At 47.4% G+C, this 26,274-nt stretch overlaps 1 protein-coding gene across 4 annotated transcripts in view; it reads left to right on the plus strand.

Annotated features, from left to right (window-relative positions):
* Positions 1 to 26,274, plus strand: part of VPS41 (VPS41 subunit of HOPS complex) — a 496,439-nt gene that overhangs the window by 438,620 nt on the left and 31,545 nt on the right. For all 4 annotated transcript variants that reach the window (XM_070726287.1, XM_070726291.1, XM_070726289.1 and 1 more), the window contains one exon: positions 25,076 to 25,216. In XM_070726287.1, coding sequence (XP_070582388.1) covers positions 25,076 to 25,216 — 141 coding nt within the window. The remainder of the gene's footprint in view (positions 1 to 25,075; positions 25,217 to 26,274) is intronic.

Raw genomic sequence — 26,274 nt, forward strand, 5'->3', positions numbered from 1 at the left:
TCATATCTCTGTGACAACTGTGAATCCATGCTCATGAGAATGAGTAGCTTGGCTTTTATGTCAGCTTCCCTTTCTTCTGCAGTCCAGCGCCTTACTGGTGGATTATGAGCAATCCCATCTATGTCATGAGCCAGTAGGTGCAAATTTATTCTGTGAAGCCACTTCCTATAATTGTGTCCATTAGGTAACAGCACAAACTCACCTTTCAGAACAGAGGAGGTGATGGTCTGTCTTGTTGATGCAGTCAGCTGGACCGCTTGGAGCGGCTGGGGTTGAGCCCCAACCCCTCCTGACAAACCTTGTGGCTGTACCACCTGGGGAAGTTGTGCAGGCATCTGTGGAATAAAAACTGGAGGTATCTGCGATGAAACAGAAGTACCTGGATTAAATGGATCTTTTCTTTGCATTTCAGCAGCCATGTCTGCCTGGGAAAGTCCCTGTCTGGCTTCTGGCAATGGTTTTTCCTTTCGGACGTTCCATCCACTAGTGGCCGCTGTTGCGTAACTTGCAGCAGTGGGGGAAAGCCCCCCTTCTCGGCTTGCAACGGCTTCAAACTGCAAATGAACCATTTTTTTATCTTCGAGCTGGGTAGCCCTCCCTTGTTTGTAAGGAATGTGTTCTATGTGAGAGCGTGATGGGAAAAAATGTGTGACCACAGGAGGATTTACGATGTGCCCATGCGTATCTTGGGGTGAGTGGGAGGAATGGATTCCTTCTATCTCTCCCTGTGGAGAATGAGCACGTGAACTGCCTCTCAGGGACATAAACTCCATTTTTTCTGCAAGAAGTTTAAGCTGAAGTTTTTTCAGAGATCGTAATTCAGTCCTGACTTCATTAGCCTTTTTTAAGTAACTGAAATAGATTTCTTGCTGCTCTATATTTTTCATTGTAGGAAGATTATCGAAACGGAGACAGACTGATTCTAAAGAATTTATCTCCTTCTCATCCTTGTCAATGAGCTCTTCAATTTTCTGCAGGTTTAAGGAAGTTCCTTTTATTTTAGCAGAAGTGAGAGAGCTAAAATCATCTAAGTGCTTTGTCTTGGTTTGAGCCTTAACGTGGGTACCAGATGATTGCGAGGGGAACAGAGTTAACGTCTCCTCCTCCTCATCTTCGCTAGGATTAATGGAAAGACTGCCGGAGGGCTCACCCTGGGTAGATTTACAATCCTTTTCCCTGGTTTCTACATCAATCAAGTAAGATTCACTTACGGTTTGTTGAGTGCAGGGGTCAGCTAGAAGAAGTTCCTTCTCACCTTGTAGAGACATGGTTGGATTCCTTTTACAATCGGTTACACGAATTGTCTCCTTGAGTTGGGCCAATTGGTCACTCGTGAGGGAATCAACGTATGACTGCGTGAGAGGATTACGTTTCTTTTTCGCTGGCATCAGGGAAAAATTCCTAGGAAGCTTACGGGGTGTAAGCGGGGTCTGTTACTTCAATAATAACCATCCTCTGCTACCATGTCGGGATTTAGAAGACCCCCTTACCTTAGACAAGGCGCTCAGCCCGTGAGGAGTGAGCCGGGAGCTTCCAGAGGTGATGAATATTGAAGTACAGACAAGCATGTTCGAATGAACTAGTTATTTTTATTATGAAAGTATAAAAACAACAAATGTCTGAAGAGACATAGAAAAGCACATCCTCTGGCTAGGATGTATAGAAAGAATATGTCCTCTAACTAAGGACCTCCCTTCTTCTCCAAGAAGGGACAGGATGTGAGCAAACAGGTTACATCACACAGGAGGAGCTACCTTACTAGACAGAATTAACTCTCTAACTACTGGATGTTTCTCAATGTCATGGGGGCTGGCAATTTCCAGCGTGACACAGCCGACCAGGCAGAACAGACCCCTTTTTAACTGTTTGCATGTCCTTGGCAAGATTCTCCAACACATTTTTGACAGCTTTAAATCTCTCATCCATAGATCCAAATATCAACAATTTATCCAATTTTGCTTCAATGGGATTTAAAGCTCCTCACTCCGCCATCTTTCCTTTGTTCTGTTGTTTTCTACTCACTTTTGCCGATAGCGAAATCTAGAAGCATCCTCTCCTTTCAACCCTCTTTGATCTGCTTTACTTTCTCTTCAGTTCTATCTGTCTTTTAAGGAATTTAAGGGGGGTTTGGGGGGTTATTTTCAACTTTTCAATCCCACATTTGGTAGGTCTTTGTGGAGGCGTCCACTGTTGTCTGTGACACATGCGTAATCCCCTCCTTGCCAGGTAATGTGATAACCATGCTCCAGGCAGTGCACCATGCTTCAACCACCAGAATCTATGGCACTACCTGGTCGGCTTACTATGCCTTTTGCGCTTCCAAGCGCCAGGATCCACTGCAAGAATCAATGGAGCAGATCCTAGCCTTTCTCCAGGCGGGGTTCAACAAAGGACTGGCACTTAATATCCTTCATCGCCCGATGGTGGCTCTTTCTACTATCATACAACTGGACAATTTCAGATCCCTGTATCACCACCCATGCATACAAGATTCTCCACTGCATCTAGAAGGAGAGGGGCGGCATACAAATCTAAGTAATAAATAAATAAATAAATAAACATGGGTAATTCTCTAGTCCTGTTGGTAGAGACTGAGTTTAAAATTAACATATTGTTAGGCACCGCCCCTTCCCTGCCCCCAATGAGCTCAGTTTTTAAAACTCAGTCCAAGTGAAGAGATGTATGAGTTTAAGCCAGTAAATAAATTAATTTATAAATTGACTAACCTTTTTCCTTCTTGTTCTTTATTGTGTTTCAGATGCTGCAGAAGATCGGGATGGGTCTCTGCCCTCCTCAGGCACCACCCCCTTCGAATGCCCCTGCGAGACCTCTTCCCTCAGAGGGTACTGTCTCCTCAAGGGGTGCCAGCCTTGGGTCACTGGCCTCCGCGGCCAAACCTGGCTGTGAGCCGAAGGTAGGGGGGGGTCTACCTCCCCTCACTGGGAGGCTTGGGGACTCGGAGTCCCCCGAAGATAGTAGGATGAAGGCAACACCTTTAAAGCTGAGGAGCTGCCTCCATCTCCTGGACGGCTGCAGCAACAGACAAAGTAAGCGGCGAGAAAGATCGGCAAGAGAGGTTACCGCCTCCCATATGTTTGGTGGCCGGCTGTGAGCCACCGGGAACTGCTGCCGCCAAGCAGAACAATGCGGCAGGAAATCAGCAAAGGGGAGGTTACCGCCTCCCATATGTTCGGCGGGCGACCATGAGCTGCCAGGACCCGCTGCCGCTGCCGAGCCGAACAACCGTGACAAGACATTAGCGAGGGGGAGGTTACCACCTCCCATATGTTCAACGGGCAGCTGTGAGCGCCAGGAACCGCCGCCGGACCAGGAAAATGCAGCAAAATAATCGGGAAAGGGGAGGTTACCGCCTCCCATATGTTTGGCAGCCGGCCTTAAGCTGCCGGGGACCGCCGCCGTCACCGTGAATACATTAACGGCCACTTCCTCAGCGCCCAAAAGACTGGGGCTTACAAGGGCAGAACCACCATGTTGGAAACGTTTTCGCACCGCGCCCACCATTTTGGCGGTTGGTGGGAGGTCCGCCCCGCCCCCTTCTTCCCTTATTGTAACGGATGACGAAAGGGCGTGAAAAGAAGGCTGGAGGTGCGGAGAGATGCAAGCGTAGTCTGCGAGAGGATCGGGGGCCATTTTGTGAGATCCTGATAGAGAGTGGAAGGCGATAGCCGTTTACTCTGTCAGCTCTTTGACAGTGAGTACCATGGAGACAACTGTCGGTGGGGATCAGGTGACTCCCTCTACCCCTGTTCCCAAGCCCAAGGACAAGGGGAAGTCAAAAAGCTAAATCATCACAGGTCTTATCCTCCTCAGCCCTCAAGGAGGCCGAGAGGCGAATTCAAGTCTTAGAGCAGAAGCTGGAGGCAGCCCTCCACGTGACTCCCCTGGCTAAAGCAGGACCACCCCTAAGCCTTGACCATCTTTCTGGGTCAACAACTCCACGATTGGTTCCTGGGGAGGTAATAACAGAGAGAGATTGGTCTCCAGATCGCCAGATATTACCTCAGTTACCTCCTTCTATGAGCAGACCAAGTTCTGCAGACCATTGTGGGGGTTTTCCCCCCAGCCTAGGGTGGCTCCAACTGCTACATTCACCCCTACAGCTGCTGGACTCAGGGCTCAGCCTGACACCTGGCGAGATATGTTACCAGCCCTACAGGACTTGATTAAGAATGCCTACTCACAGGGCATGGCAGCTGGGGTACAACAAGGTATTCAACAACCATGTCAAGCCACAAATCGGGATCTTTGGTCTGCACTGCCCCTTTCAGGTCTGGGGTCCGTGGCAGAGGAACCAGGCTTACTTGAAGACAGTGACAAGGAATATGACCTGTCAGATGATGGGACATCTCCAGAACAACCATTGGCGGCAGGTCTATTCAAGCCTTCATTGTTTAGAACCCTGCTGCATAAGGCAAAGCAGACGGTGGACTTGCCAGGTCCAACGAAACCTGCACAGACCACCGAGACAACCAGATCCACCACTCTGTTCAAGGAACCCAAGCCTGAAACAGACCACATCCCGGCATCAGAGATTTTTGTGGAAAGCATAAAAAGACCATGGCAACATCCAGCGGCAGCTCAAGGCCCATCGGTCTTAGAAAGGAAATTCTACACCTTTGACGATGAAGTCGAGGCCTTGCTTCAATTCCCCCCGATTGACCAGCCAGTGGTTACTCTGGTATCCAACGCTCTGGTTCCCACTGAGATGGGAGACAACCTGAAGCCAGAGGACAGGAAAGCTGAAGTCCTCCTGCGAAAGACACATCTGATGTCCAGCTGGGGATTCCGCGCAGCGGCAGCTGCCTCCTTCTTTAACAAGGCCTCCATAGTATGGATTGAGTACAAGCTCTCCCGACTGGGACTGGAGGAGGGGAGACTGCAACAAGATCTTAGTAAGTTGTTGGCGGCTGTGGAGTTTTCGGCCACCTTACACACCTTACACACCCCCAAGTTCGCAGGGAGAGGGATGTCAACCACCCTTTCATCGCGTAGACTGTTGTGGCTGTGCAATTGGCAGGTGGATACAAAATCGAAGTGGTGCCTAGCCTCATCACCCTTTCAAGGCGCTCAGCCCTTTGGGGAGGCGTTGGATAAAGTCCTCATAGAGGACAAGGACAAGCGCAAGATACTGCCCAAATCCTACAAGAGACAAGACCGCCAGCAGAACCCCTACAACCGGCATCAGTCATTTCGTTGGGATCCTTCCCCAAGGTCAGGCCAATCATCAAGGCCCTTTTCTCAGGGCAACTTCAACCAAAATACATACAGGAACGACTGTGTGCCATTCCAAGACAGGACAAGGGGATACCAACAAGCTAGGCGCCCATTCAGAGGCACTAGCCAGAAGGGCTTTAAACGCCCCAAATGACTCAACCATGACACAGCCTGTAGGAGGGAAGCTCCATCCTTACAGTACCTCCTGGCTGTCGCGCTGGAAATTGCCAGCCCCCAACGACATTGAGAAACATCCAGTAGTTAGAGAGTTAATTCTGTCTAGTAAGATAGCTCCTCCTGTGTGATGTAACCTGTTTGCTCACATCCCCTCTTTCTGATGAAGAAGGGCGGTCTCTATTCAGAGTCCATTGTACTTTCAAACTTTCCGGTCCATCTTTTGTTAGCTACAAGATGTGCCATCTTTGTCTCTCATGACATTATTATTTTATGCCTTTTAAATAAAGTAACTTGTTCATTCGAACATGCTTTGTCTGTACTTCAATATCCATCGCCTTTGGAAGCTCCCGGCTCACTCCTCGCGGGCTGAGCGCCTTGTCTAAGGTAAGGGGGTCTCTCCATCCCGACACTGGCATGTCACATCATCAGACAGATGGGCACTGGCCACAGTGGCCCAAGAACTGCGGTTGGAGTTCATCCAGCCCCCACCCAACCACTTCCTTCATTGTCCAAGATCCAGGAACCCTATCAGAAGGATGGAATTACTCCAGGAAATATCACACCTCCTGGACATCCAAACCATAGAACCCGTTCCCAGACATGTGGAAGGCATGGGATTTTATTCTGTGGTATTCATAGTTCCGAAGACATCGGGAGGATGCCGGTTAATCCTGAATCTAAAACAGCTGAATCAGTATATTCTTTACAGGAGGTTCAGGATGCACTCCCTACAGACAATCCTAGCGGCAATCCACCCTCAGGACTTCCTTACCTCTCTGGACTTGAAGGAGGCTTACCTCCATGTACCAATCTTTCCTCCACATGGAAGGTTCCTAAGATTCTGTGTAGAAGGGACACACTATCAGTACAGGGCGATGCTGTTCGGCCTTTCATCGGCCCCTCGAACCTTCACCAAACTGTTGGATGTACTTACAGCAAGTCTTCACGCACAATCTATCCGTCTGATGGCATACTTGGACGATATAATAATTTTGTCCAAGTCTCAGACTCAGGCGCGGGAGAATCTCACTCTTACAATGAGGGTTCTGGAAGAACACGGCTTTACTGTCAACATGCCCAAGAGCCAACTGACCCCGTCTACAAAGCTTCTGCACCTAGGGTCCGTAATAGACACGACAGCAAATATAGTGTCACTCTCACCGGAAAGACAGAACAATATCGTAACCCTGATATCTTCCCTTCAACAGCAACGGAGAGTCTCCCTGGCCTTGTTGTCCAAGGTTCTGGGGACCTTAGTCTCCTGCATAGGGATTGTACCGTGGGCCAGACACCACATTCAAACTCTATAGTGGTTTCTACTCCCGGCCCCAAAGGCAAAAGTAAGCCACTCAAACAAACAAATCCTGCTACCATGGAGGGTCAAAGATTCCCTGGCCTGGTGGACGTCAACAGCCTTACTACAAGGGTGTTCCTTCCGGACTCACGATCAGGTCACCCTGATTACAGACGTCAGCCTATCGTGTTGGGGTGCACATATTGGTCTTCAAGTCGCACAAGGTCTCTGGTCCAGGGAGGACCTCAACCCTGTGAACATCAACTTCCTTGAGCTCAGAGCAGTGTTCCTGGCACTTCAACATTTTGTGACACTCATTCAGGGCAAGCACATATTAGTCCTAATGGACAAAGGCTTACCTCAACCACCAGGGAGGCACAAGATCACCGCGCCTCATGCAGGAGACCATGGCCCTCTTCAATTGGGCTGAGAACAACTTGGCCTCCTTGTCTGTGGAGCACATCGCCGGTGTCAACAACATCCAAGCCGATTGGCTAAGCAGAACCACTTTGGACCTGACGGAGTGGAGACTGGATCCGCAATTGTTCCAGGAGATCACGTTGCGCTTCGACACACCGCTGGTGGATCTGTTCACGTCTCACACCAATGCACAGCTCCCCAGATTCTACTCCTAATTTCCCTCGCCCAAAGCAGAGGAAGTCAATACCCAGAGGTCGAGTTGGCCACGCGGCCTTTTATACGCCTTTCCTCCAACAAATCGGATACAGAAAGTCATCGACAAAATACTACTGGAGGAGGCGGAAGTGCTATTCGTAGCACCACACTGGCCACGCTGCCCGTGGTTCTTGGACCTGGCAGCCCTGTCGATTTCCCCCCCCCCCCATGGAAGATTCCAGACAGGGAAATCTCCCTCAGCCAGGGGTCAGTTTGTCACCCGGACCCTCAATGGTTCCAATTAGCCGTTTGGCATTTGAGCGGAGCAGGCTGAGAGAACATCGGTTACCTGACAAGATCATCTCCACGATGCAAGCAGCCCGCCATCCATCCACATCTAGAATATATCAGACAACGTGGTCGGCCTTCTGCAAATTCTGCAACGACAAAAAGGTGAACACGGAAACGACTCCAGTGATTACGGTACTGGAATTCTTGCAAGCGGGTCTCGAGAGTGGACTGGCCCCAAACACCCTTAAGAGACAGGTGGCGGCACTGGCAACTGTTATTCAACTAGAGGACTATCGGTCTTTAGCCTTTCATCCTTGGATAAGAGATTTCCTCAGAGGTGCTATGAACAAGAACCCCCCGCCACTTCATAGATTCCCGACTTGGGACCTATCACTATTACTGAAGGCATTAACGGGCCCTCCCTTTGAACCCTTGAGGATGATTCCCGTTAGATTTCTTTCTATCAAGACGGTGTTTCTGGTAGCAATAACATCGGCTAGACGAGTTTCGGACTTGTCAGCGCTGTCTACCCATCCAGACCTTTGTATTTTCTATCCGGACAGACTTGTTCTACGTTTAGATCCGACCTTTATTCCTAAGGTCAATTTGATATTTCATAGGAAGTAAGAACTGGCATTACCTGACTTTTGTTCGTACGGGACCTACCCCGCGGAACTCAGGTGGCACAAACTGGATGTCAGACGAGCAGTTAAAATATACATTAGAAGGACAGAGTCCTTTAGGAAATCAGAGACGCTATTTATTTCATTTTCACAACCGAAGATGGGACTGGGAGTGTCTCCTAGGTCAATCAGTCGCTGGATCTGGGACTGCATCTATGAGGCGTATAGGGCAAGAGCTCAGACTCCTCCCCAGGGAGTCACCACGCACTCTATCCTCAGTGCAGCCACATCGGCAGCTTGGATGACACAAGCCTCAATCGATGATATATGCCGGGCTGCAACTTGGACTACACCCTCTATGTTCATCAGACACTATAGACTAGAGTCTTATGCTTCAGCAGAGGCATCATTTGGGAGAAGGGTTCTACAGAGAGTGAGTTCCTCTCCAGCTACCCTGAAGTGACAATCTCCCACCCATGGAACCTGAACTTGGGTATATCCCATGTTGGACTCTCCTTCCAGATGCATGGAGATGAACCGTTGTACCTACCTGAACGATGTTCTCAATGCACTGGAAGGAGAGTCCAAACCCACCCAGCATTAGATTGTTTTTCAGGGAAGCTGGGTTCGGAAATTATAGTTCCTCTGTTGGTTCAATAAAATTGTGCTGGATTATAATACCTTCATTTTTAAAACTGAGCTCATTGGGGGCAGGCAAGGGTCGGTGCCTAACAATATGTTAATTTTAAACTCAGTCTCTACCAATAGGACTAGAGAATTACCCATGTTGGACTCTCCTTCCAGTGCATTGAGAAGACCGTTCAGGTAGGTACAACGGTTCTGCTACAGATCATTCATCTTTATCCTACTTGAGATCTGCCACTTGTGTTACCAGCCTTTACAGGTCCTCCCTTCGTTTCTTTAAAGACGGCCTCTCTTGTTATGATTGCCTCGGCCAGAAGGGTGTCAGAGCTGTCAGCCTTCTCCTTCCATCAAGATCTCTGCTTTTTCCACCAAGACCTGACTTTTTTACCCAAGGTTAATACACCCTTTCATCGGTCACAGGAGATTGTACTTCCTGACTTCTGCTCATGGGCATCCCATCTCCTTGAAATTCGCTGGCACAAATTGGACATTCGACGAGCCTTAAAGCTCTACATTCACCGGACTGAACCACTCCGAAAGTCCAAGGCCTTGTTTGTCTCCTTCTTGCCTACGAACCAAGGTCAGAAAGTTTCATCTCAAACCATTGAATGCTGGATACGCTCCTGCATTTCAGAGGCATATCAGTCCCAATCTCGACCAGTCCCAGATGGTATCACAGTCCACTCCACAAAGAGTGTGGCCACCTGGTCATCACCATCTACGTTCATAAGACATTACTGTATGAACTCTTTTGCTTCGACGGAGGCAGTCTTTGGCAGACATGGTCCTTCAGGACATTTGTGTTCCTCCTGCTCCCCTGATCCAGCCTTCTCCCTCCCGGCCTTCTTAGCTTGGGTATATCTCATGTTGGACTCTCCTGCTGCATGGAGAGTCCAAAACCACCCGCCATTGGGCCTAGGGTCGCAGTTGTGGTTGTTATAGTTATTTTTAATAAAGTTCCTTTGGTGAATTTTTTTTGTCTATGCCTTTGTTTAAAAGTGAACTCTTTGGACAGTTAGGGAGTGTTACCTAATTGAATATTAAATATTTAAATTTTAAACTCAGTCCCTACCAATTAGACTGAAGTATAACCTATGTTGGACTCTCCATGCAGCGCATTGAGAAGATCATTCAGGTAAGTTAAATGTCATTTCTGTCTTTTTGGATAGGACCTATCAGCGTGGCATAGCTCACCTTGGATATCTGTCCACTCTTCCTTGCAATTGTGCTCCAAATCTATCAGATTATAAAGGCATATCCTGTATTCAGCCTTCTTCATGTCACCCCACAGATTTTCAATTGATTCTAGCAGCCGCTTCTCGGGCTAATTTTCTTCTTGTTTTTTCGTCAATTTTGGAGGGACATCCAATTCTTGATAATGTTACTGTTGTGATATATTTTCTCCACTTGTTGACGTCTGTCTTTATTGTGCTCCATGGTTTATCGAATGCCTAAGAAATTTTAATATCCTTTTCTTAAGTAATACCTTCAAACAATAAGACCTCTTTGATGCTTTGTAAACATTTTGCTGACCATGGCTTTTGTTGTAACAGACAACTACTGTATTTCTCAGAGTATAAGATGCACCTGAGTAGATTTGGATTTAGATTTAGATTTAATTGGATTTGTATGCTACCCCTCTCCGAGGACTTGGGGCGGCTCACAGCATGTACAGAAAAACAGGAAACAATAATAACAATCCAATTTATACCTTAAAAAACAATCTTAAAATTCTAATTAAAAAGCTATCAATATCATTCATTCAACAGTCAAACTAAAGCATTAATTGGTCAGGGGGGAACATCTAAGGAACCCCAGGCCTGGCGGCAAAGATGAGTTTTTAAACTTTTTCGAAAGATGAGGAGGGTGGGAGGCACTACAAATCTCCGGGGGGAGCTGATTCCAGAGGGCCGCCCCCCCCCCCAGAGAAGGCTCTTTCCCTAGGTCCCGCCAGCCGACATTGTTTGGTCGATGGGACCCTAAGGAGACCAAATCTATGGAACCTGTGGGATTTGTGCGGCAGAAGACGGTCTCAGAGATAGTCTGGTCCTATACCATGTAGGGTTTTATAGATCATAACCAACACTTTGAATGGTGACCGGAAACAAATTGGTAGCCAATGCAGTCCGTGGAGTAATGGTGAGATGTGGGCATGTCTTGAAAGGCCCAAGACTGCTCGTGGGGCTGCATTTTGGATAAGTGGAAGTTTCCGAACACTCTTCAAAGGTAAAGAGCATTGCAGTAGTTGAACCTTGAGGTGATAAGGGCATGAGTGACTGTGAGCAAAGACTCCCTGTCCAGATAGGGCTGCAACTGGTACACCAGGCGGACCTGGGCAAACGCCCCCCTTACCACAGCCGAAAGATGGTGTTCTAATGTCAGCTGTGGATCGAGGAGGACGCCCAAGTTGTGAACCCTCTCTGAGGGGCTCAATAATTCCCCCCTCCCCAGGGTGATGGACAGACAGATGGATGTGTCCTTGGGAGGCAGTACCCACAGCCACTCCGTCTTGTCTGGATTGAGTCTGAGCCTGTTAGCACCCATCCAGACCCTGACAGCCTCCAGACACCGGCACATTACTTCCACTGCTTCTCTGAGTGGACATGGGGTGGAGAAGTACAGCTGAGTATCATCAGCGTACTGATGGTAACTCACCCCATGCCCTTGGATGATCTCACCCAACGGTTTCATGTAGATATTAAACAGCAGAGGGGAGGGGACTGACCCCTGAGGAACCCCATAAGGTAGGGACCTAGGAGTTGACCTCTGCCCCCTGCTAACACTGACTGCGACTGACCAGAGAGGTAGGAGGATAACCACTGTAGAACGGTGCCTCCCACTCCCAACCCCTCCAGTCGGCATAGAAGGATACAATGATCGATGGTATCGAAAGCCACTGAGAGGTCACAAAACACCAGGACAGAGGATAAACCCCTGTCCCAGGCCTGCCAGAAATCATTCATCATTGCGACCAAAGCAGTTTCCATGCTGTAGCCTGGTCTGAATCCTAACTGCTGAGGTCCTAGATAATCGGCTTCTTCCAAGGACCACTGGAGCGACACTACCTTCTCAACAACCTTCCCCATAAACAGGAGGTTGGAGACAGGACAATAGTTGTTAAATACGGCCGGGTCCAGGGAAGGCTCCTTGAGGAGGGGGCGCACAAGTGCCTCCTTGTATGGAGCTGGAAAGGACCCCTCCCTCAGAGAAGCATTGATAATCTCCTGGACCCAGCTCCATGTCACCTTCCTGCCGGCTGAGACTAGCCAGGAGGGACATGGGTCCAGCAAACAGGTGGCAGAACTCACAGCTCCAATGGCCTTGTACACTTCATAAGCTGTCACCAGGTCAAATTGCTCCAAACAGCAGGTGGACTAAGACGAGCCCGTCACCTCAACTGACTCGTTGTCAGCCAACTCTGCACTCCAATTGGAGTCGAGGTCAGTCCCGATCTGAGCGATTTTATCTGAGAAAAAGTGATTAAAAGCCTCGGCACTACCCTGCAAGGGCTTCCCAACTCCTCCCTGATTAAGAAGGGAGCGAGTCACCCTGAACAGGGGGGGCTGGGCAGGATTCCGCAGACACAATCAGGCCGACATTTTATGCACATTTTGTCGACCTGATCACCACTTTGTAAATCTTAATATGAGCTTTTACAAGTGTTCGGTCAGATTTGGATCTGGTTTTCCTCCAACACTTCTCTAGACATCTCTTCTGGCATTTCATTCCCCAGAGCTCCTCAGTGAACCAAGGGGACCTCCAGGGTCTGTTGCCAGAGAGAGGTCGCAAAGGCGCAATTCAGTCTAAAGCCTCCATCGCAGCCCTATTCCAGGCTGCAGCAAGTGACTCTGCCGAACTGTGTACAAGTGAATCCGGCAAAACCCCAAGTGCCCTTTGAAAGCCTTCTGGATTCATCAGGCATCTGGGGCGGAACCTCCTTAGACGCATCTTAGTTTTGGGGAAGAAAATGAATCTGCTTACCAGATATTCATCTGGCTAGTGTCCTTAGCACATTATTTTATCCCTTGGTTAGGGCTTTAAAAAGGAACCTTATTCTGAGAGGGTAATAATGAACGGGTTTGCAAGCCAGTAAGAGGTGGAAACATCATTAACACCTGGAAAGAAACATTCGGAGCAAGTAGAGCAATTGAAAAACCTGCAAAGACTTAGGGCTTGGAAAACATTTTTCACAGAGAGTAACAGTAAAAGCGCTTGAAAGCCTGTAAGAGTTGGGAACATCATTAGCACCTAGTCAGGGCTGGAAAGAAACATTCAGAGCAAGTAGAGAATGAAAAAACCCCCTACAAAGACAGAGTTTGGGAAAAATTCTTAGCAGAGACTAACAAGGGTCAGATCTTAGTTCCGTTATTTGGGAAGAGCTTGACCTGGTAACCCCTGAGGAAGTGGACAAGGCTATGGAAGCTGTAAGTTCCTCCACCTGCTTACTGGACCCGTGCCCCTCCTGGCTGGTTTCGGCCAGTTGGGAGTTGACACACGGCTGGATCCAGGCATTGATTAACGCTTCCTTGAGTGAGAGGCTGTTCCTGCAGTCTTTGAAGGAGGTGCTTGTGTGACCCATCCTCAAAAAACTGTCCCTGGATCCAGCCAAATTGAAGAACTATAGGCCAGTCTCCAACCTCTCTTTTTTGGATAAGGTTGTTGAGAAGGTGGTGGCACTGCAGCTCAGTACGAATTTCACAAAACATCAGCGAATGAGCGAATTTCACAAAACATCAGTAGACTATTTGGGATACCACATCTCAAATCGAGGCATAGAGATGGACCCAGCCAAGGTGAAGGCTGTACTTGATTGGCAAGCTCCCCGCACATGCTAACAATTGCAGAGTTTCTTAGGATTTGCAAACTTCTACCGACAGTTCATTCCATCTTTCACTGAAGTTGCCTTGCCCCTAACTGAACTATTAAAGACTAGGTCTACTCCTACTAAGCCAAACCTTCTCAGCCTATTAGGTAGACAATGGAATGCCAGAAGGCTTTCGAAAGGCTCAAAAGACTTTTTGCCAAGGAGCCAATCCTGCAACACCCTGACCCAGGGCAAAAGTTTGTGATTCCATCAGACGCCAGTGATGTGGCAATAGCGTCTGTGTTGTTACAAGAGAATGTGAAGGGCAAGTTGTTACCATGAGCATATTTTTCCAAAAAGCTGACCCCCACCAAAAGAAGGTGGGCCATATGGGAGAAGGAAGCTTTTGCTATATGTGTGGCATTAGAGACATGGAGGCATTTCCTAGAAAGGGGGACAATTCTTTTAGAGGTTTGGACTGATCATAAGAACTTCGAGGCATTAAAAACCCCTCGGAAACTTTCTCCTAAGCAAGTACGATGGGCCAAATACTTTAAATGATTCAACTTCACACTGAAGCATATTCCAGCCAAAAAGAATCTTCTTGCTGACTCATTAACATGTAAACCCCAGTATAACAGTATAACAGATCGTGCAGAATGCAGCTGCGAGAGCAATCATGGGCTTCTCTAGGTATGCCCATCTTACACCAACACTCCGCAGTCTGCATTGGTTGCCGATAAGTTTCTGGTCACAATTCAAAGTGTTGGTTATGACCTATAAATCCCTTTATGGCATCGAACCAGAATATCTCCAGGACCGCCTTCTGCTGCACAAATCCCAGCAACCAGTTAGGTCCCACAGAGTTGGCCTTCTCCGGGTCCCATCGACTAAATAATGTCATCTGGCAGGATCCAAGGGAAGAGCCTTCTCTGTGGCGGCCCTGACCCTCTGAAACCAGCTCTCCCAGGAGATTAGGATTGCCCCCACCCTCCTTGCCTTTTGTAAACTCCTTAAAACTCACCTCTGCCGTCAGGCATGGGGGAATTGAGACATCTTCCCCAGGCCTTTATAATTTATGTATGATATGTTTGTGTGTATGTCTTGTTTTTAAATAAGGGTTTTTTAGATATTTTTAAATATTAGATTTGTTATTGTACATTGTTTTTATTATTGCTATGAGCCGCCCCGAGTCTACGGAGAGGGGCGGCATACAAATCTAATTAATAATAATATTAATACTAATAATACTAACAACAACAACAGCCAGAGAGAGTAAGAAATCCATCCGATCGTTCCATATTTTCCACTACCTTTGGAAAGTACAGAGAAAGTTGCACCAGTCCACACCTGATGCCAGACTAGGAGACAACCCTTACCAAGAGAAAAAAAGTGGGAGAACAAATTGAAGTCTGCCTTGCCAACTGACCAGTGGTTCAACAACCACAAGGACATTTTAACACTGAGGGAAGGTCTAGCTTTGAAGAGCACCAAATTATATGTGCCTGGCAGCATGCGATTAGAGATTCTCCAACGGAATCATGACTCCAGACTAGGGAGTCACTTCGGGTTCCTGAAAACATTGCACCTAGTGCGGAGGCAGTTCTGGTGGCCTAGAATGCGAGCAGAAGTCGAAGATTGGGTGAGAAGTTGTGCCACCCGGAAACATAGACCTGGAAAACCTCCAGGGTTGCTGCAGCAACTTGCCAATTCTAGCAGACCCTGGGAAGAAATAGCGATGGATTTCACCGTGGAACTCCCCGAGAGCAATGGTAACACTGTTATTTGGACTGTCATTGATTTATTTTCCAAACAAGCTCATTTTATCGCTACCCACAGCCAGACATCTGGCTAGGTTTATCCTAAAACACATTTACAAGTTGCATAGAGTCCCCCATAGAATCATATCAGATTGGGGGTCCAATTCACTGTCAGATTCTGGAGAGAATTCGTCTGCACCATTGGTTCCACCCAAGGACTTAGTTCTGCATTCCACTCTTCTACAAATGGAGCAGCAGAGAAGGCTAATGCCTTAGTGGAACAATACCTCAGATGTTATGTGTGTTACCAACAAACCAATTGGGCTGCCTTTCGCAGAGGCAGCGCACAACAACACCATGCACAGCAGCACAGGATTAACTCCTTTTCAGGTCACCAGTGGACAAGATTTCGTTTGCATGCCGGAACTACCTGCAGAACCTCCCTCGTCCATCACGTTGGTGGAGTGGATGGAGACTTTAAAGAGAGGATGGGAGGACACCAAAAGGCGCTGGCAGAAGCAGCACAAGCCAATCAAGCAGACAAGCACAAATCTCTCCAACCCCCTTTTAGAGAGAGAGATAAAGTTTTCCTGTCAACCAAATATATTCAGCTAAAGCTGCCTAGCAAAAAGCGGGGGCCCAAATTCCTGGGCCTTTTCCCAATTGTGAAAGTAATCAACCCAGTCACAGTGCAACTTGCATTGCCTAGAATCCTAGGGAGGATCCACCCTGTATTTTACTGCAGCCTGCTTAAGCCAGTGATTGGGTCCAACATCAGGCCACGTGCACAGTCGCCCCGACCCCTGTAGTGATACAGGGGGAGACCCACTATGAAGTGAAAAATTTTTTGGATTCCCATATATTTCGAGGTAAATTGCAGTACCTGATTCATTGGAAGGGGTATCTTCTGTGGAAGCTACTTGGGATAAGAGTCGGGATGTCAAAACTGATAGATTAATTAAGCAGTTTCACGAAAATTACCCAACCAAACCAGAGTCCCCCAGGAGGGGAAGGCTTTAAGAATGATACTAACGCCTATATGTTTTATTATATGTTACAGGAGGTGGTCCTTGCGCGGTGGGGGGGGGCGCCTGTCAGGCTGAAGCCATCGTGTGGATTCAGAGGTTTTGGCCTGCCACAGTAGTTTAGCATTAGGGACCTTGGGAGGGGTAGAGCATAAGAGGAAAAGTTATTAGACATAACAAATTTCTTTCTTCGAGATAAGGTCATCTTTTGTTCTGCATCAACTGAAGAAAAGACAAAGTTGGTGTAATCCCTGCCCCGGACTGGGTCTCGTGATGGACTTGTGGGTGTGGGGATAAACCTTAACATGGGTGGGAACTGGGAAAACGTTAGTATTGGAATGGAGATGGCGTGCCCAACATGACTCTGTTAGTAAATTGAACCTTGAGTGAAGGAATTGCACTGGAGCTTGATTTATTTCTCAGATGCTATTTGGGGCACCACATCCTGCTACTCTACAAATTGGAAAAAATTAGATAGACTACAACACATGTAGATGGATTAATAGCTAGCTGATGAACTGCATCCTACAAGTAGTCTTCAACAGCTTCCAAATTCATATGGGAGGAGGTAGGCAGTGGGATACCTCAGGGTTCAATCCTGAGCCCAATGCTCTTCAACATATTCATCAACAACCTAGATGAGGGAATAGAGGGGGAACTAATCAAATTTGCAGATGACTCCAAGCTGGCAGGGATAGCCAATACCCCAGAGGATAGGCTCAAAATACAGAAAGATCTGGATAGATTAGTACTGTGGGCTGAAACTAACAAAATGAAATTTAATGTTGAAAAAAGCAAAATCTTACACGTAGATAAGAAAAACCTAAGACACGCATACAAATTGGGAGAAACCACACTTAATAGCAGCGACTGTGAGAAAGATCTTGGAATTTTGGTGGATAACCAACTAAACATGAGCCAGCAATGTGCAGCGGTGGTTTAAAAAGCCAACACAATCTTAAACTGCATCAACAGGGGGAAACCCCAAGACTAAGAATGTATTAATACCACTTTATAATGCCCTAGTCAGACCACACCTAGAGTACTGCATTCAATTTTGGTCATCCCATGGCAAAAAGGACATCCCATGGTAAAAACTCTAGATAAAGTACAGAAAAAAAGCAACTAAAATGACAAAGGGACTGGAAACTAAGACATACGAAGAGAGGTTGCTGGAACTGGGCATGGATAGTTTAGCAAAAAGGAGGGTCAGAGGGGAATGATAGCAGTATACAGATATTTGAGGGGTTGCCACAGAGAGGAGGGGGTCACACTATTTTCCAGGGCACCAGAGGGCCAGACCAGGAGCAACAGATGGAAACTGACCAAGGAGAGATTCAACCTGGAAATAAGAAAGAACTTTCTGACGATGAGACCAATTAACCAGTGGAACAGCCTGCCAGCGGAGGTTGTGATTGCCCCATCACTTCACATATTCAAAAGAAAATTGGACTGCCAATTGGAGTTGGGGTGGTGTAGGGTTTCCTGCTTGAGCAAGGGGTTGGACTTGATGACCTGCAAGGTCCCTTTCAACTCTAATACTAAATAATTAAATAAATAAATATAAATATGTTAATTAAAGGCAGCTGTGTACTGGCTTGTTTAACATCAGTTTGAATGTGACTGGTTAATTCTCCACTGCATCTGGAAGGAGAGTCCAACATGGGTAATTCACCAATCTTATTGGTAGAGACTGAGTTAATTTAAATATTTAAATATGAGGTAGTCACCGCCCCTTAGCAGCCCCCAATACCTCAGTTTTAAAAACTCAGTCTTAGTGTAGAGACTGTAGAGTTTTCTTCTCTGTGAAGTATCATAATTAAAATAATGTTAATAATAATAATATTGATATTAATAATAATATTAATAATAATAATGATAATAAATTATTTTTAAAAATTCTGTTTTTCTTCCCTTTCTATTTACAGGTGCTGTGAATCGTGAAAGGAATTTCTAGGGGCCTCTGCCCTCCGCGGGCAGAATCACCCCCACCGTATCTCTCCTCGAGCTTCCCTTCCCTCAGAGGGTACTATGCTTACCGAGGAGCACCTCAGCCCAGGGTCCCCGGCCTCAGTGGCCATACCCGGCTGCCAGCTGAAGGTGAGGGGGTCCGTCCCCCTCACTGGGAAGCTTGGAAAGCGAAGTTCCGGCGAGAACTGAAGGTGGTTGGGGCTTGGCGCCGAGCCAGCGCCTCTCAGCTGTTCGGCGGCTCTTGTTTGACAGCCGCCGCCGCCGCCGCAAGCCGCTCGCCGAGCCGGAGAAGCCGCTGGGATCGGCTAGCTCGTCGGCTTTACTATACGAGCGTGGGGGGGGGGCATGGCCCCTTACCAGGAAGTGCTGAAGGCGAGGAAAATGAGTGGGAACGCCATTTTGCGGGCGACTGATTCCCGCGCCTGTCATGTTTGGGCGGGAGACTGGTTGCTCTCCGCCCAATCACTGGGTGCGACCAACTGTTGCAGGGCAGAATTAACCTTTGAAGTGCCTGCACGCCATTTTGGCTGTCATTTGGCCATTGACAGTCGTGTCTGTCAACGTGTCTTTTCGGCTTGCTGTCAATTAACAACTGTCAACTGTGAGTAATGGAGGATAAGACCTTAGAGAAGACTTCTTCCCCCACTGGGTTGCCTCAGGATAAAGGCAAGGGGAAGTCAAAAGATAAATCTAAGGCTCCAGCCTCTTCTTCTATCAAGGAGGCTGAGAGGCGCATTAAAGCGTTGGAGCAGAGGCTGGAGGCAGCCCTCTTAACTCCAAGAACCGCCTCTCCCTTATTGCAGGCCAGGGATCCACCAGCCCAATCTGTTTTGAGACCCTCAGAAACTTTATCAGAGAGAGATTGGTCTCCAGAGAGGCAGCACCCATTTATGCCTCAGGTGGTTCCTCCTTCTGGCCCTCAGCAACTAAGACCAGGGTCTGCCAGCCACTCATTGAGGAGTGCCCCATCTGCCACCTTTACACCCACTGCGGCTGGGCTGCGTGTGCAACCAGACACCTGGCAGCAGATGTCCCCTGCCCTACAGGGACTCATCTCTGATGTTTACTCACAAGGGATGGCAGCGGGGGTGCAACAGAGTGTCCAACACCCCCGCTCAGCACAGCCCAGGAACCTATGGGCTGCACCGCCCCCCTCGGGTATGGGGTCCTGGATGGAGGAGCTGTCACCCCTAGAGGACACCGAAAAAGAATATGACTTTTCGGATGATGAGACAACTCCTGATCCTCCTGTGACAGCTGGGCTCTTTAAGGCTCCCCTTTTCAAGATACTGTTGCATAAAGCTAAGCAGGTGGCAGACTTACCGGGTCCAACCAAGCCTACTGAGGCCTCAGATGACCCTAAGCCATCGGCAGTACTGTTCAAGGAGCCCCAACCCGAGACTGATCATGTGCCATCCTCGGAGATATTCCGCCAAAGCATTAAGCGCCCATGGCAGCAGCCCGCAGCAGCACAAGGCCCTTCGGTCATCGAGAGGAAGTTTTATACCTTGGATGATGACATGGAAAAGCTGCTGGAATTTCCGCCCATAGACCAGCCGGTAATGACTTTGATCTCTAAGGCCTTGGTACCATCTGAAACCGGCGATAGCCTGAAACCAGAGGATAGAAAGGCGGAAATTTTATTAAGGAAATCCCATCAAATGGCAAGCTGGGCGTTTAGGGCAGCGACCGCAGCCTCGTTTTTCAATCGGGCCTCTATCATGTGGCTGCAAGAGGTACAAGCCCGCCTAGGTCCAGAAGAAGGTCGCTTACGTCAGGACCTCAGTAAATTATTGGCGGCTGCAGAGTTCTCTGCGGATGCTACCCTACATGCCGCAAAATTTTCAGCTAGAGGGATGGCGGCGTCACTTGCATCCAGACGCCTCCTTTGGCTGAGGAGCTGGCCAGCGGACCTGAAGTCCAAGTGGAACCTGGCATCATCTCCATACCAAGGGGAAAAGCTCTTTGGAGAAGCCTTGGACCCTGTCCTCATTGAGGATAAGGACAAACGGAAGACCCTTCCCAGAGCATACCGGCGCCAAGAGCGCAGGCCCAATCCCTACGCTCGCCGTCAGCCATTTCGTTGGGACCCCTCTTCCTCGGCTGGACAGAACAACAGGTCATACGCTCAAAATCAGTATGGCCAACCCACCTTTAGAGGGGACCGTGCAGCCTTTCAGGATAGGACCAGAGGATACCAGCAGTCCCGGCGTCCTTTCAGAGGGAACCAAAGGGGCTTCAGGCGCACAAAATGACTTGGCTTCATTACAGCCCATAGGAGGCAGACTTCAACGCTTCAGTGCCTCCTGGAGGGTTACCTCCTCCGACAAATGGGCTATAGCCACAATATCACGAGGACTGCGCCTGGAGTTCTTGCAGCCCCCGCCGAACCGGTTTGTCACTTGTCCGCTAACACGAGACCCACTCAAAAGGTGTCATCTACAACGGGAGATAATTTACCTTCTCAACATACAAACGATAGAGAAGGTGCCCGAGCATGCCAAGGGCACGGGATTTTATTCCATTGTGTTTCTGGTGCCGAAGTCATCGGGGGGGTTCAGGATGATTCTAAACCTGAAACTCCTGAATACCTTCATTCGGTATCGCAGATTTCGCATGCACTCCCTGCAATCAATCTTGGCCTCTGTTCGCCACAACGATTTCCTCACCTCTATTGACCTCAAAGAGGCTTACCTGCATGTTCCGGTTTGGCCAGCACATCGTCGCTACCTCAGGTTTTGTCTCAATGGGGTCCACTACCAGTACCGTGCCATGCCGTTCGGCCTGTCTTCGGCACCCCGTACATTTACGAAGCTGATGGACATTCTGACAGCACATCTAAGGGCCCAGTCCATAAGGGTTATGGCGTACTTGGATGACATAATCGTTATGTCCAAGTCTATGGGCCAAGCGCAACACCATCTGGCGCTCACACGGGAAACTCTGGAGAGGCATGGGTACACGGTCAACGTGGAGAAGAGCCATCTTCATCCCACCACATCAATCCAACATCTGGGCTCCATCATAGACACCGCAAAGGACACAGTTTCCTTAACACCAGAGAGGATACTCAATATCCGGAGATTGATAACCAGTCTTCGCCGACAAAGGCAGACACCGTTGGCAACGTTGTCCAAGATACTAGGCACTATGGTCTCATCCATAGGGATTGTGCCATGGGCTCGTCATCACATGAGGGGCCTCCAATGGTTCCTCCTTCCGGCCCAGAGGGACAAGGTGAGTCACTCGCACCGGAAGGTGAGACTCCCGGCTTCAGTCAAACAGTCGCTGGCATGGTGGTTGTCCCCAGCGTTGATCCAGGGTTCTCCTCTTCACAGTCACGAGCGTGTGATCATCACAACAGACGCGAGCTTGTCGGGCTGGGGCGCCCATATGGGTCCTCATATAGCTCAGGGCTTGTGGTCTCAGGAGGACTTAACCCAGGTCAATATCAACGTTCTCGAACTCAGAGCGGTTTTCTTAGCCCTTCAGGCCTTCGCTCCCTGGGTTCAGGACAGACATGTCCTGGTTTTGACGGACAACGTGGCCACAAAAGCCCACCTGAACCATCAAGGAGGTACGAGATCTCATCGTCTCATGGTTCAAGCCACGGATCTCTTCGATTGGGCCGAGTCTCATCTGGCCTCTCTGACAGCGGAGCATATTGCCGGGACCAGCAATGTGCAGGCGGACTGGCTGAGCAGGTCCACTCTGGATCCTTCGGAGTGGCAACTGGACCCGGCACTCTTCAAGCAGATAGTGCTACGATTTGGTCTTCCATTGGTGGACCTCTTCACAACCCCAGCAAACGCCCAATTGCAGAGGTTTTTCTCCCGGTTTCCGACGCCAGGGGCAGAAAGGGTCAATGCCCTATGGTCACCATGGCCCCAGGGGTTACTGTATGCCTTCCCCCCGACGTGTCTCATTCAAAGGATATTAGACAAGACAATTCGGGAGGGGGCGGAGATAATAATGGTAGCTCCCTATTGGCTGAGACGGCCTTGGTTTGCAGACCTAGTAGCCCTGTCGGTGTCTCCCCCGTGGAGGATTCCAGATCCCGAGGTAGTGTTAGTTCAGGGGTCAGTTTGCCATCCGGAACCTCAGTGGTTCAAACTGACCGCCTGGCACTTGAAAGGGCGGGTCTGAGACAGCAAGCCTTGCCAGACGAGGTTATATCCACCATACAGGCAGCACGTCGCCCATCAACGGTAAGACTCTACCAGGCCACGTGGGCGGCCTTCTGTAGGTTTTGTTCGAACCACCACCTTAATCCGGGGGAGGCTTCGGTTGTGTCAATCTTACGATTCCTACAGTCAGGGGTAGAGAAAGGGTTAGCCCCAAATACATTGAAAAGGCATTTAGCTGCTCTGGCGACCATCATCCGAGTACCCCACGCTCGCTCCCTGGCGCAAGATCCTTGGATTAGGGATTTTATTAAGGGCGCGATTAACACCCACGCGCCTCCAGTACACAGGTTCCCGACGTGGGACCTTTCCCTGGTACTCAAGGCGTTGACAGCCCCTCCTTTCGAGTCGATGAGGACGATTCCAGTACGATTGCTCTCCTTAAAGACTGCCTTTTTAGTGGCAATTACGTCGGCACGCCGAGTATCGGAGCTGTCGGCCGTATCTACCCGTGCAGATTTGTGTGTATTCCACCCTGATCGGGTGGTGTTGAGGTTAAACCCTACATTTATTCCCAAGGTTAACTCGGGGTTCCACAGGGCTCAAGAGTTAGTGTTGCCAGACTTTTGCACACATGGACAGCACCCTCTCGAGCTGAGATGGCACAAGGTAGATGTTCGGAGGGCCTTGAAAATCTACATCAGACGGACTGGACATTTCAGGAAATCTGAGCGGCTGTTTGTGTCCTTTGGTCAGCGGTCAATGGGTCTGGCAGTATCAGCTAGGTCCATCAGTCGCTGGCTGAGGGATTGTATTGAGGAAGCTTACAAAGCTCGGTCTCAAGTACCACCAACCGGGGTAACAGCGCATTCCACTAGAAGTGCAGCCACTTCGGTGGCTTGGAGGACTCAGGCGTCCATAGAGGACATTTGCAGGGCGGCTACGTGGGCATCTCCTACCACCTTTATACGCCATTACAAACTGGACACAATAGCTTCGGCGGAAGCTGCGTTTGGGAGACGGGTTTTGCAGCAAGTGTGTTCAACTCCTGCGACCGTAGCTCAGCCTTTTCCCTCCCATGGGCAGTAATCTTTGGCATATCCCATGTTGGACTCTCCTACCAGATGCAGTGGAGAAGAACCGTTGTACATACCTGAACGGTCTTCTCGATGCACTGGAAGGAGAGTCCAAACCCACCCGGCATGGTTGTTTCGCCAGGTCGCCGGAGTTTGGGATACAAGTTAAACAGTTATGAGGTTATATGGTTATTGTTCAATAAACAGGTTATCCTTAAACTGGCTTCGTTTTTAAAACTGAGGTATTGGGGGCTGCTAAGGGGCGGTGACTACCTCATATTTAAATATTTAAATTAACTCAGTCTCTACCAATAAGATTGGTGAATTACCCATGTTGGACTCTCCTTCCAGTGCATCGAGAAGACCGTTCAGGTATGTACAACGGTTCTTCTGAACATAGCCACATCCCTATTTATAAGAGTATATACACTTATACAACCATGTATACAACCGTGTACTTTTCTTACAGTTATTTTCTGCACTGAAAGATTTCAGTTTATTTTTCAATTGAATAGTACAACTTATATGTTAAAAAATGTAGAAAATAAATCTGAATTTTACACCTCAAATACTTGGCATTTTAACAGGAACATAAAGACTTTTTATCAGCACTGTATAAAATTATCCTCAAGTTAGGAACTTCAGAATGAGGGGGCAGGGAGTTGGGAGAGGGAAGGGGAAATACTTTTTAAAGCAGTAAAAATAAACATGTGTAACCAGTAGCTAATGAATGTGAAACATTGCTGATGAATGATCCAGATTGTTATGACTACCTCAGATGGCTTTTTGCATATTCTGGCTGTTCTGATATGATCATGGATGTTGCTTTTAACAAGAGGTTCCTAGTACATTTCCTTCTAAAATTCTGAGGGTTTTTTGCCTGCAGAGTTTGTTTAAAATTTATTACTTAATTCATGTTAACTAATGTTAGAATTAAGAATTTTAGTTCTTAAATCAAGTTCTCCAACTGAAAATGGTAAGAAGCTGCATTGTTGCTATTTTGCAGGAATCTGAAGGCAATGTTTTTATCCTGCCTACACTCTATACTGTTTTTAACCTGTATTGCTGCATATAATTTAGTATGTAACTGAATTCCACAAAAAGTATTTGAATGTACTCTGAGACTATTGATTTTTTTGGAAATTGAATATATTGGTTTTGTTTAAATAGATGTTCTTTCCTAAAAAGGGGAAAAAATCATGGATTTTTTTTAAAAGCTTCCCCCAATTTGGAAAGATGGTGCAATGATTGTGCTCCATTCATTCATTCATTCATTCATTCATTCATTCATTCATTCATACATACCATTAGGTTAGAGATGGTACTTTTGAAGACAATAAAACCAGAAGGGAAGTGGGGTTCTGCTCATAGAATTAACTGATGCTTTGCTGTTGTTTTTAATGGTGTTGTTGGGTTTTTTTGCATTTTTTTCCAGGTCGAATGGGCAATAGTCAGAGTGCCTTGAAAATGATCATGGAAGACCTAAATGATGTAGATAAAGCTATAGAGTTTGCTAAGGAGCAAGATGATGCTGAACTTTGGGAAGACCTTATTTTGTATTCAATAGACAAACCTCGTAAGCAATGTAGTCTTTGCCCAGTTTATCATATTATTATGTCTGTGTCAGTGAGACAGAGAATTAATTTAATTAATGGTAAGGAGAACAGTACAGCTGGATTGATTTTAAAATAATGCCAACCTGAATAACTGGTACAAAGAAGTGAGTTGCAATATAATCACTGTAAATAAACATCAGTTTAATTATTGAAAGAACACCATGGCTCTGAAAAAGGTAAATGATTACATTATTCCATAGTTGTGTGACATTTGTAATTGTCTAACAAATTAGGGAAGCTGCTAGGAACTTTAGGGTTTTCCTTAGAAGCATCTTTATAAAGGCAATTTGCCTTCCTTAATAGAAACTTTTAAAATATAATACATTTTTTTCTTAAGAAAAATTCCTTTAAGTATGACTAGACTATCTTAAGAAAAGAAAGTGCCTTCTCCTTATACATCTGCAAACATGTTATCTTTTATTGCTGGAATTGTTATAATTTCATGAAATGTTTAATAGTATTTTTCCTGCCAAAATGTAAAGTCAGTAATGGCATTTGCAAATCATTCTACAAAGAAAATTAATTTCTCTCTACATGTAAATACATTAATAGGAATTAGTAGGATGTTCTGATTGTGGGGGGGGGGACTTTTTAATATATATTAGAAGAAGAGAAAGATTTTTTAAGTGCAAAAGCTGATTTGGGGAAATAGTGTAAAATTGAAAAATATAATTCTGAGAAACATAGACTAGAAAAATTGCCCAAAAGTCATAGACAAAGACACAGCCTTCAGAAATAATAGTCAGAGGTTTGATATAAAACAATAATAAAATGTATCAGGAAAAGATACTAATAGGAATAGGGTGTAAGAAAACTTCTAAAGCAGGAGTGTCAAACACAAGACCTGCAGGGTGGTTAGATCTGGCCCGCAGGACCATCTTGGAAAATGTAAGAGGCCGGGCCATGTTGCTTCAGTCTGGTGTACCCAATGCAAACAGGACATTGGGCCAGTGTGGCTTCAGCCCAGTCTACCAAATCAAAGAGCAAACATTGGGCCAGTGTGGCTTTGGCCCAGTCT

Source organism: Erythrolamprus reginae, chromosome Z (genome assembly GCF_031021105.1).
Source record: "Erythrolamprus reginae isolate rEryReg1 chromosome Z, rEryReg1.hap1, whole genome shotgun sequence".
NCBI lineage: Eukaryota > Metazoa > Chordata > Lepidosauria > Squamata > Dipsadidae > Erythrolamprus > Erythrolamprus reginae.